At 47.9% G+C, this 12456-nt stretch overlaps 1 protein-coding gene across 2 annotated transcripts in view; it reads left to right on the top strand.

Moving 5' to 3' along the window:
* Positions 1 to 4109: 4109 nt before the first annotated feature.
* Positions 4110 to 12456, top strand: part of NBEAL2 (neurobeachin like 2) — a 143075-nt gene continuing 134728 nt past the window's right edge. For both annotated transcript variants that reach the window (XM_060684485.2, XM_087893163.1), the window contains exon 1: positions 4110 to 4341. In XM_060684485.2, the coding sequence (XP_060540468.2) occupies positions 4291 to 4341 (51 nt within the window). In that variant the 5' untranslated portion in view covers positions 4110 to 4290. The remainder of the gene's footprint in view (positions 4342 to 12456) is intronic.

The following is a 12456-nucleotide window of genomic DNA, read 5'->3' on the forward strand; positions in this document are numbered from 1 at the left end:
TGATGTAACGCGCGTGCCGGCCGCGCCGAACGAGATCAGAGTCGCCGATCGATGACGCCAGGGGCGGCCAGCCGAGCGCCGAGCGCATCGCTCGAGGCGTGGAAGTTTGCAGGGAGGAGGGAAACGTTCAGAATGGGTCTGAGGCAGAGTCCTCTGAGCATAGGCAGAGTGCGGGAAGGCTGTATAATGGGTGATGGCTGTGGAACAGAGACTTCAGCCTATGTTTTTTTTTCCCCCAGCTTGGCCAGTTTAAGATGGGTGGACTTCAACTCCCAGAATTCCCCAGCCAGCCATGCTGGCTGGGGAATTCTGGGAGTTGAAGTCCATCCATCTTCAAACTTGTTGGCTGGGGAATTCTGGGACTTGAAGTCCATCCATCTTCAAACTTGTTGGCTAGGGAATTCTGGGACTTGAAGTCCATCCATCTTCAAACTTGTTGGCTGGGGAATTCTGGGAGTTGAAGTCCATCCATCTTCAAACTTGTTGGCTGGGGAATTCTGGGACTTGAAGTCCATCCATCTTCAAACTTGTTGGCTAGGGAATTCTGGGAGTTGAAGTCCATCCATCTTCAAACTTGTTGGCTGGGGAATTCTGGGAGTTGAAGTCCATCCATCTTCAAACTTGTTGGCGGGGGAATTCTGGGAGTTGAAGTCCATCCATCTTCAAACTTGTTGGCTAGGGAATTCTGGGAGTTGAAGTCCATCTATTTTCAAACTTGTTGGCTGGGGAATTCTGGGACTTGAAGTCCATCCATCTTCAAACTTGTTGGCTGGGGAATTCTGGGAGTTGAAGTCCACCCATTTGAAAGACCCTGCTCTAATTGTTTTAACAGGAACACATTAGGATTGTCCCTACTCCCATGTCATGTACAGGTAGTCCTTGACTTACAACAGTTCGTTTAGTGACCATTCAAAGTTATATCGGCACTGAAAAAAGTGACTTATGATCATTTTTCACACAACCGTTGCAGCAACCCCACATTATTAAAATGAGAGGCTTGGCAATTGGCTCATATTTATGATGCCTGCAAGGTCCTGGGGTCATGCAATCCCCTTTGGTGACCTGACTAACAAAAATCAATGGAAAAGCCAGATTCACTTAACAACCGACTTATCCGCTTAACAACCATGGCAAAAAAAGGAAAAAAAAGGCCAAATATTGGGTGTGACTCATTTAGCAACTGCCTCGCTTAGCAACAGAAATTCCTCTTTCAATTGTGGTCCTAAGTGAAATTCATGCTAAATCTTGAACCCACCTCATGATGCAAACTGCATTTAGTTCGAAGAAGCCAGATTCGTGCCACAACTGTGTTATTAACTTTACAACAGTTGTGATTCACTTAACAACTGTGGTAAGGAAGGTCATAAAATGGGGCAAAACTCAGTTAACAAGTGTCTTGGCCTTAGCGATGGAAATTTTGGGCTCCATTGCGGCCGTAAGTTGAAAACATCTGTATTTCTACATATCTTTCTTGATGTTTCAATTCCCATCTCAGGAAAGCTTGGAGGACACCCCGGCTTCCACCCCAACCCTTCCGGGTGCTGAAATATTGGGGTCCCTCTCCTCCTAGCCCAACCCTGAACCCTCGAATAGTTGCATTCACACAACAGACGGCACCCAGAAGATGCAATTAATCCATGGAATTGTGGGTGATCCATCGCTGAAGGTTTTCAAGAAAAAATTGGACAACTAATTGACCAGGATGTTATAAGGCAGTGATGGCTAACCTTTTTGCCGTCACGTACCCAAAGCGGGGGAAGTGCAGGGGGGTCGCGTGCGTGCGTGGCCACACCCATAATTCAATGCCCTGCACGCATGTGTGCATGACTCCCCTGCGCTCCCCCGCTTTTGGCACGCAACAGCAAAAAAGTTACTGGTGAGCCCAGTAGGCTTGTTTTTTGCCCTCCCCAGGCGCCAGATGCTTTCTTGGAGCCTGTGGAGGACGAAAACAGCCCATTTCCTGACTTCCGGTGGGCCTGGGAGGCCTGAAAATCAGCTGGTTGGTGTGCACATGTGCGTTGGAGCTGAGCTAGGGCAACACTCGCGTGCCCAGAGATATGGTTCCGTGTGCCACCTGTGGCCCTCCCCAGGCACCAGATGCTTTCTTGGAGCCTGGGGAGGACGAAAACAGCCCATTTCCTGACTTCCGGTGGGCCTGGGAGGCCTGAAAATCAGCTGGTTGGTGTGCACATGTGCGTTGGAGCTGAGCTAGGGCAACACTCGCGTGCCCAGAGATATGGTTCCGTGTGCCATCACGGTTATAAGGTCTCCTGCTCAAGCAGGGGGCTGGACTAGAGGACCTCCGAGGCCCCTTCCAGACCTATGATTCCACGATTCACACAATGACCTATGTTGTGCATTCACTTAGCCAGGAAAACAAAGGCACCTCAGCAGAAACACCCATCTTTTGGATCGTATGAACGGACAAAGTGGGATCCGGCTGGTGCACCCTAACCCTAACCTTAAAAGATTAAAGGTTATGTTTGCAAACTTTGAAACTTTATATTATTTCCATAATGGGAGCACCTGTCTTCCTAGCCCAAACCTGCACCCCCAGGTAAGTCGCATTCACCCAACAGGAGGAACCTGGAAGATGGGTCCCTTCGCACAACGCTCTATGTCTTTCGGTACTGGGGTCTCCCGGCCAGAGAGGGACAACAAAGACACCTGAGCCAGAGAGGGGCATTTCTCACCTAGAGGGTCTTGTGGAATGGACAATGGACTCACAAAGAATCTTGTGAAGTTCCCTCGGAGAGGAAAGTTGTGTGAACAAAGTGGGATCCAACAGGTGTAACCCCCCCAACCCTTCAAAGATTAATGGCTGCATTTCCAAGCCTGAAACCCTGCCAGGCGCTGCTGAGAATTCAGGGTCCTTCCTACCTGCATCCCTTCCTAGTTGCATTCACACAACAAATGGAACCCAGAAAAATGCATCCTTTCCCACAATGCCCTGCGCCCTTAACCCTTAAATGACAAATGACCGCAGACACAAATTGGTGAAGACAAAGGTTCGTTTTATGGCTCGTATCTCAGTGGGAGAAACCAGGTCAATCTGAGACCATCTCGCACGGAGAAAGCTAAGCAGCAGGATGGGGGGGGTTAGACTAGATGACCTACAAGGTCCCTTCCAACTCTGTTAATCTGAAAAAAAAAATGCAAGCCTGAAATCTTAACATTATTTCAATAAAGGGGGTCCCTCTTCACCCAGCCCAAACTTGCACACCCAGAGAGAGTTGCATTCACACAACAGGTGGAACCTGGAAGAGGCTTTTTTTTTTTTTTACACAAAACCCCACGTCCCTAACCCTTAAACAATAAATCACTTTGTGTTTGCAAGCCTAAAACATGACAGTATTTTGATAATGGGGAATGGGTCTCCTCTTAGCCCAAACCTGCAGCCTTGGAGAGCTGCATTCACACAGCAAGCAGAACTCAGAAGATTCATCTAGCCCTTAAATGGTTAAAAGGTTGCATTTGCAAGCCTGAAACTTTACAGTATTTCCATAATGGGGGTCTCTTTGTCCTCCTAGTCCAAACCTACCCATCCAGGGAGTTGCATTCACACAAGGAGTGGAACCCAGGAGATTCATCCTTTCACACAATGCCTCTCAAACAATTTTGCAAGCTTGGAACGTTACAGTGTGTGGATAATGGGAGTCCCTCTCCTCATAGCCGCCCCTAACCCTGGAGAGCTGCATTCACACAACAAGCCGAACCCGGGAGATTCATCCTTTCACACAACACCTTATGCACCTCTAACTCTAAAAAAAAAACCTAATAAAAAAAACCAAAATCACATTGCAATATTTCCATAATGCGGATACTTTTCTTCCCAAGTCTCCCCCCTCACCCCACCCAAACCCGCACCCCGGATCATTGCATTCCCACAAACAGGTGGAACCCGGAAGGCGCCTCCCTTCGCACACAACGCGCCGCGGCTTCTCGTCACGCGTCCTCCCGGGGAAACAAAGGCACCTGCGCGCGAGGCAGCCTCCCCGGCGGAGGAGGGTCGTGCGAACGCGGGCGGAGCAGCGGGTCGGCCGAGGGGCGCACCTGCGCTCCGCCCGCTGCGCCTCCCCGGAGCCCGGCCGGGCTGCGAATCAGGCGGCGTCGGAGGAGGAGCGAGCGAGCGAGGCTGGGCAGCAGCAGCAGCTCCGGAGCTCAGCGCAGCGCAGCCCGAATCGTGGAGCCGTCGGTGGCATGGCGAAGGAAGGGCGGCCGGCAGCGCTGCCTGGCCGGGGTTAGAGCGACCGAGCGCGACCGAGCCTTGCGTGGAGAGCGCGGTCCGCGATGGCTTCCAAGGAGCGGCTCTACGAGCTGTGGATGCTCTACTTCGCCAAGGTGAGCTCTCGGCTCTCGGCCTCGCCTCACCTGCTGCAGCCTCACCTGCGGAGGGGCTGGGATTGGGGAGGGGGTCGTGGGGGGGAGGGAGGGAGGGAGGGAGGGAGTTGGTCTGACACGCGGGGTTGGAAAGGGATCGTGGGAAGGAAGGGAGTCCGGTGGGGGAGACGGGAGGAGGGCGCGCCTCTGCGGTTGCTTGGATCGGGAGTGGTGGAGGTTGCCTTACTTGGTGCTGGGTTCTCTTCCTCCTTTCTCTTCCCCTTCCTCCTTTTCTTCCTCCTTCCTACTCTTCCCGTTCCTTCTCCTCTGCCTCCTCTTCCTCCTTATTTTCCTCCTTTTCCTCCTTCCTCTTCTCCTCTTCTTCCTCTTTCTCCTCCGTTTCCTTCTCCTTCCTCTTCCTCCTTTTCTTCCTCCTTCCAACTCTTCCCGTTCCTTCTCCTCTGCCTCCACTTCCTCCTTATTTTCCTCCTTTTCCTTCTTCCCCTTCTCTTCTTCCTCTTTCTCCTTCCCTCTTCTTTCTCCTTCCCCTTTCTTCTTCTTTCTCCTCTGCTTCCTCTTCCTCCTTTGTTTCCTTTTCCTTCCTCTTCCCCTTCCTCCTTTTCTTCCTCCTCCCCTCTTCCCTTTCCTCTTCCTCCTTCCTTCACTTCCCATTTCTTCTCCTCTGCCTCCTCTTCATCCTTTTTTTCTTCCTCCTTCTTCTCCTCTTCCCCTTCCTCCTCTTCTTCCTCTTTCTCCTTCCCTCTTCTTTCTCCTCTGCTTCCACTTCCTCCTTTGTTTCCTCCTTCTCCTCTTCCTTTCTACTTCCCCATCCTCCTCTGCCTCCTCTTCTTTTCCTTCTTCTCTGTCACCTCCTCACCTTCTCCCCCACCTTCTTTCCTCTTTACTTCTTCTTTCTCTCCTTCTTCCATCCTCCTCCCCCTCCTCCTTATCTCCCCCCACCTGGGAATATCAGTTACCTGTCTATTCTGGGAGGGGGGGACCAGGTATTTCTTATAACTTAGCCGGCACACCTGTCAGGTGAGCTCCACATCCTCTTCCACCTGCTCCACCTCTTCCTGCCCCCAGCCCTGCTCCCTGGGGTCCCTCTTGCCTCCCTCCCAGCCTGCCTGCATCCTTCCCTCCCTCACCAGGTGGCCCAGAGCCTCCCCTTCCTATCAGGCTGAGGCTGAGGAGCTTTGTAGTCCTTTCCAAACTTGCCCCTTTTCTTCCTCTCCCTCCCTCCCTCCCTCTCTCCCCCTTTCTCTCCTTCACAAGAGGCTGCCTGTCTTTCCTCCACTCACGTGACATTGGGGGGGGTCTCTCTTAACGTGACCCCTTCCCCCCCCATACACCAACCCTGTAACGTAGGCTTGGCCTGCCCTGAATCACCCTTTCCCATTCCCAAAAGAGAGCTTGAATTGAAACCAGGATTTCTGTGACACCCCTGTGCCTCTCTGCTCTCCCCCCTCTTCCCTTCTGGGGTCCTGGGACTCCCCCCCCCATCTCCTCCCCTCCTTGCTTCCCCCCCTAAAAAACCCCTTTGATATTCTTCCCTATCTTCTCTGCCTTCTTTAATCTTCTCCTCCTTTCTCTAATTCCCTTCCTCAGGCATTTATTAGAGACCGCAGGCAGCTGTAAACCCTGATAAATATCTAATAAATAATAAACACAGATTGTCCCTCCCTCCCTCCCTCCATCCTCACAATCGCTTGCAAGCCTCCACACTTGAGCTGATCAAAACCTTCCCCTTGCTTTGGGGCCTGGACTCCAATTCCCATTCTTCCCCAGGATGGCTGGGGACGATGGGGTCTGTTGTCATCTCGTCCTTCCCTCTCCTTTTTGCAAGATCTCTCGCCTGCCCCCCCCCCACCAGGGTTGGTTCAGAAAGTGGAAGGAGTAGGGTATAGCACTCCGCAACATATCAAGGGAAGGGCACAGGGTTGGACTAGAGGACCTCTAGGGTTCCTTCCGGCCCTTTGATGCTATGCTATTCTATTAAAGGGAGTCAAATGGGTTGGGGGAGGGGAAATTCCCTGGCTACATCTTGGGCCTGTTCCCCCCCCCCTCACCACCACCTTCTTAAAAATCCTTTCTTTATTTCCCTCCTATCTGCTTTCTTTCCTGGCAAAAAAATAAAAAAAAAAATGAGCAAAGCAGAGGGAGGAATCGTTTATTGTGTTGACAATCGCACTATTATTGTGTCTTCGCACTTCCCACCTTGTCTTTTCATGCGAGTTTGTTAGTTTCTTGGGGGAGGGGGGGCTAGAAACTACTTTCTGCAGGAGGCTGAGACCAAAAGCTAAAAAGCTGGGGGGACGGAGGGGGAAAATAATGTATGATTTTTGGGAGCCTCATCCTCTCCCCCACCTGTGTCTACCTGGTGCTGTGGGGTTTTTTTGGGGGGGTGGGAGAGGGGAAGTGGTAAAAATGAGCATTGTATGTGTTTTCTTTTTTTTTTCCCCTCCAGAGCAAAAGGGCAGGAGAATATACCCAGAAAACCTGTATATAATATACTGAATTTTTGATCCTGAATGTGTGCTGATTGTGAAGGAAATGAGGGCGGGTATTTTTTTTTTTTATGACCTTCAGCTCACTTCCGTGATTTCAGGATATTTACAGTTTGTTTTGCAAATGAAAGAGAGCTGGGTGCCTTTCTTCTCCTTCTCTCTCTCTCTCTCTCTCTCTCTCTCCCTTTCTCACTGTCCCTTCCTTCCTTCCTCCCTTCCTCTCTCTCTGTCTCTCCTCTCTCACTTTTTTCTTTCTGTCTCTCTTTTACTCTTTATCTTTTCACTCCTTTTCTTTTCCTACCTCTGCCATTCCTTTCTCCCTCTCTCCCCAGCTATCTTTCTTCCCTCTCTTTCTCTCACTTTCACTTTTTTATTCCTATCTCTGTCACTCTGCCTCTCTTTTCCTCTCTCCTCTATCTTTCTTTCTCCTTTTATTTTCTTTTTCCTTTTTCCTTTCTTTCTCTGAATCTTTTCTTTCCTTTCTTCCTCCTTTCTTTCTTTTTCTCTTTCTCTTTTCCTGTCTCCTCTTTCTTTCTTTCTCCTTTTATTTCCTTTTTCCTTTCTTTCTCTGAATCTTTTCTTTCCTTTCTTCCTTCTTTCTTTTTCTCTTTTTCTTTTCCTCTCTCCTCTTTCTTTCTTTCTCCTTTTATTTTTTTCTTTCTTTCTCTGAATCTTTTCTTGCCTTCCTTCTTTCTTTCTTTTTCTCTTTTCCTCTCTTGTCTTTCTCTCCTTTTATTTTCCTTCCTTCCTTCTCCTTCTCTCATTTCTTTCTGTTTCTCTCCCTCCCTCCCTCTCTCTCTTTCTTTCTCTCTCTCTCTCCAGAGATAAAGAGCTGGGTCAATTCTCTTTTTTCCCTTTTTCCTCCTTCCTGCAAAATCCTTTGAAAGCTGGGGGGGGGGGTTTGATGCCTCCGCCAATGAATTCCCTAGCTCCTTCCCCCCCCCACCTCTCCGCCTGTGTGTCAGCCTCTCCAATCCCCCCTCCCAGTTCTTGTTTGCCAAAGGTTGCAAAAAGAAACAGAGGTTGAGCAGTGTTTGCAAGAACCTTTTCCAAAATCATACCAGGTTGGAGGGTACAACGGAGGAGACAACCTTACCCCCCCGCATCCCAAAAAATAAAGAACCGCAGCTTTCAGGGGAATTTGGGTTGGAAATCTTGCAAAGTGCAGGTTTATTAAGGGGAAAAAAATGTTGTTTTTTTAATTGAGCAGGATCTCTGCAAGGAGACCCATCCTTTCATCTTCACTTGTCGTCTGTTTGGGGCAGTGCGTTCGCCTCGGCCGGCCTTCCTGGCACTGTTGCTCTACTGAGGTTGTGGCCCATGGGGGTTGTAGTCCGAGGGACCTCAAGGTTGCCAAGGCAAGGGAGGTGGCCAGAGATAAGGCCAAGGAATGTGTTGAAATTGAAGCTTCAAACTGAAGTGGGGGAGAGGAAAGAAGTGCCAAACGCTTCGGTTGTTTTGGCTGGGTCTGTGTGGGCTTGTGTGGGAGGCAGCTATGGGGCTGATTTACTTTATTCCTTTTATCTTATTTCTTTAATACTTAAATTGGGCAGCCGTGCCCTGGGACTCTTTGCACCGCTCACTTGCGTATGAGTAATAATACTGTTGCGTGACCTAGGAATAACGAAGAGGAATAATATTATCGAATTGTCTGGCCAAAGAAGTCTGTTTGAAAACGGGGGTAAATTCTAAATAAAGGAGAAAGGAAGGGAGGAAAGGAGGGAAGGAAGGAGAGGGGAGGGCAGGGAACAAGGGAAGAAGAAAAAGAGGGAGCTAAGAGGAAAAAAAGCAAGGAGGAAGAGAAAGTGGGAAGGAGGGAAGGAAGGAGGGAAGGAGAAAGGAGAGAAAAGGGAAGGAAGGTGGGAAGGAGCAAAAGAAAAAGAAGGAAGGAACGAGCAGAAGGGAGGAGGGAGGACAGGAGGGAAGGAAGGAGAAAAAGAAGCAAGGAAGAAGAGAAAGAAGGGAGGGGAGGGAAGGAGGGAGGGAGGGAGGAGAAAGAAAAGAAAAAACAAGGAAAGAGAAAAAGGAGAAAAGGAAGGAAGGAAAGAAAAGGAAGGAAGAAAAAGGGAAGGAAGGAAGAAAAAGGAGGAAAAAGGAAGGAGGAAAAGAAGAGTGAAAGGAAGGAGAGAGAAGGAAGGAAGGAAGGAAGGAAGGAAGGAAGGAAGGAAGGAAGGAAGGTCCTTGCCTATAGAAATTAATGACTTCACCACTGTGGAGCCTCCTGGGAACAGAGATTATCCTTACTTAGCCTTTACAAATAGGTGGCCACTTTACTCTGATCGATATCAGGATGACCCAGTGCCCTTTCCGAAGGGCAGGGAAGATACTACAGTTCCAAACTTCTGGGAAACATTTTGCATTCCCCATTTAGAGAAACTCGGACATTGTTTTGAGATGGGTCCACGGAGGTCTCTTCACCTTGATTGATCCTCAAGCTTTTTGGTGGGTGGGACACCATGATTAAAAAAGAAGGGCTAAGTTTTCGCTGTCTGTGGAAGGACAAATGAGGAATTTAGTCTAACAGAATTGGAAGGGAACCTGGAGGTCATCTAGTCCAGCCCTCTGCTCGAGCAGGACACGTTTACAGAATCATGCAATGACAGAGCTGGGAGGGACCTTGGAGGTCTTCTAGTCCAACCCCCTGCTCATGCAGGAGTCCCAGATCATTCCGGACAAATGGCTGTCCCATCTCTTCTTAAAATCCTCGCGTGATGGAGCACCTATAACTTGGCGAGGACCTTGGTGATCGTCCAAATCTTAGAAGAGTTGAATTTTATTAGATCCTTGGCAGGTGATCATCAAAAATTAAGTCCACAATCAAGGAAAACTGTACCAAACTTTCTCAATACAGGTAGTCCTCACGTTACAGCCCCTAATTGTGGTCGTTTAGTGAGGACCAGCTATGTATCTCCACATCATTTAATCTAACTATAGATAGTCCTCAAATTACGAGAACAGTGGAGCCCAGAATTTCTGTTGCTAAGCGAGACAGTTGTTAAGTCAGTCGTGCCTGATTTTACAACCTTTCTTGCCACGGTCATTAAGCAAATCATTGCAGTTGTTAAGTGAGTCACACGGTTGTTAAGCGAATCTGGCTTCCCCGTTGACTTTGCTTGTCAGAAGGTCGCAAAAGGAGATCACGGACACAGCAACTGTCGTAAGAATGAGTCAGTTGCCAAGCGCCTGAATTTGGATTACAAGACCATGGGGATGCTGCAATGGTCGTAAGTGTGAAAAACGGTCATAAGTTCCTTTTTTCACTACTGTTGTAACTTCAAATGGTCCCTAAATGAATTATTGTAAATCAAGGGCTACCTGTATTTGGGGAGTCTTAACCTTCAGGCTGCTTTGTCTCATTTTATTTATTTAAAATATTTATATAACCTGCCTCATCTTTCAATGAACTCTGGGTGTTACCCAATCAAAAAATAAAAGATAATCAGATTAATCTGCTAAGACTCAGCCAATGAAAACATTAAAAACAACAAATCAGTTGCCAAGCATCTGAATTCTGATCACGTGGCCATGGCGATGCTGCAACGGTCATAAGTGTGAAAAATGGTCATATAGTCACTTTTTTAGTGCCATGGTAACCTTGAATGGTGACTAATGGATGTAACTCGAGGAGCCCCAATTCTCTCTCTGCTATGGAGGATCACCTTGCTGGAATGGAGGCTGCTATTTAGATAACTTTATTGGGTTTTTTTTTTTAAAAAAAAATACAAAGTTAAAAGAGAAACAGAGAAACAGATACGAAAAACGAAAAAGGGAAAAAGTGAAACTGCAAAAAAGGAAGAGGAAAAGAAAGAATGAGAAATGGAGAAAGAACTACTTCCGACTTTCTTCGGTGCACATTGAAGTAAAAAAATACATCAGACTCTTAGTTAAAATTAATATATGTCTACATTATTTTCAATATCTCTGTTTATCTTTGACGAGAGGACAAGCAGCCTGAATCCTTAGAGATTGTTAACTGGTTTGGCAATGAGTTTTATTCCAGAGCTAACTAGAGAATTCTGGGAGTTGAAGTCCGCCTCTCTTAAAGCATTGCAGGCTGGGGATTCTGGGAATTGAAGTCTATCCATCTTAAAGCATGCAGGCTGGGGAATTCTGGGAGTTGAAGTCCCTCCCTCTTAAAGCATGCAGGCTGGGGAATTCTGGGAGTTGAAGTCTATCCATCCTAAAGCATGCAGACTAGAGGATTCTGGGAGTTGAAGTCCCTCCCTCTTAAAGCATGCCAGCAGGGGAATTCTGGAAGCTGAAGACCATACATCCTTCTAGCAAATGGCAATTACGAAATAATTTCCCCCCAAAATTGCCTCCCTCCCCCTTGTCTAGCAAATGGTTGCAACCACTTGCAAACATTGAGTATTTTTTGCAGCCATTCTCCGGCATCGGTGTTTGCCGGATTCACCCTCCCTCCTTCCCCCCTCCATTCTTTTGGCCAGTGGCCCTGCTGTTGGGCAAAATTTATCTTTACAACAAGATCTTTGTTTTCCCCTGTACCGGAAAAAAAAAGGAGGGGGGGGAGAAAACAGGCCACCAGGAACGGAGTGAAAAAATTCTTCTTTTTGTCATTTTCACTGCAGCAAGTCTCAGGAAGTCGCAGCATACTAATCTAGTTAATTAAGTTGTGTGTTTTTTGTTTTTTTTTAAATGTCAAGTGCATGAAGGGAAAATCTGCAATTTTGTTTTATTTTTAATTTTAAGGAGAAAGGTGCAAAGCTTTGCATGCAAAGCAGCCCCTGTCTCCACCTACTTCCTCTTTGCATTTTGCACAGAGGAAGAAGCTGCTCGCAACGACAACATCACCTGCCTGACTTTTGCTTGGGCCCCGAAAGATTTGCAATGGCTTTGAGGCCACCGAAGGTTTTTGCAAGGGGGCAAAAATCGGAAGTCAGAGCTGAGCTTTGCAATACGTTTAGCTGCTTCTGCAGGTGGTCCTCGACTTATGACCACTGTCGTAAACCCAACATTTGCACTGCTAAGCAAGCTGGTTGTTAAGCGAGCCACACCCAATTTTACTACCTTTTTTTGCCACAGTTGTCAAGCAAATCGCTGCAGGTGTTAAGTGAGGCATGTGGTCGTTAAGCAAATCTGGCTTCCCCCATTGACTTGTCAGAAGCCAGTTGGGAAAGTCGCATAATGCTACGACCGTCATAAGTACATGCCTGTTGCCAAGCACCTGAATTTTGAGATAATGTGGCTATGAGGCTGCTGCAACAGTCATAAGTGTGAGGACTGGTCATAACTTCCTTTTTTTCAGAGTTTTTGTAGCTTTGAACAATTATAGAATGAAAGGTCGTAATTCGAGGACTATTGGGTAATCTATTTTGGAGAGCGGCAGGCAAGAGAGAGCCATTCTACAATGGTGACTGCCGGTAGTCCTCGACCACAATGGAGCCCAAAATTTCCGTTGCTAAGCGAGACATTTCTTAAGTGGGTTTTGACCCACTCTACGACCTTTCTTGCCACCGTTGTTAAGTGAATCCCTGTGGTGGTTCCCTCCTTCCTTCCCTCCTTCCCACTTTCTCTTCCTCCTTGCTTTTTTTCTCTTAGCTCCCTCTTTTTCTTCTTCCCTTGTTAGTAACACGGTTGTTAAGTAAAGCTGGCTTCCCTATCAACTTGG

The sequence above is a fragment of the Pantherophis guttatus genome, chromosome 4, assembly GCF_059756535.1.
Source record: "Pantherophis guttatus breed Tessera chromosome 4, ASM5975653v1, whole genome shotgun sequence".
NCBI classification, from domain to species: Eukaryota; Metazoa; Chordata; class Lepidosauria; order Squamata; family Colubridae; genus Pantherophis; species Pantherophis guttatus.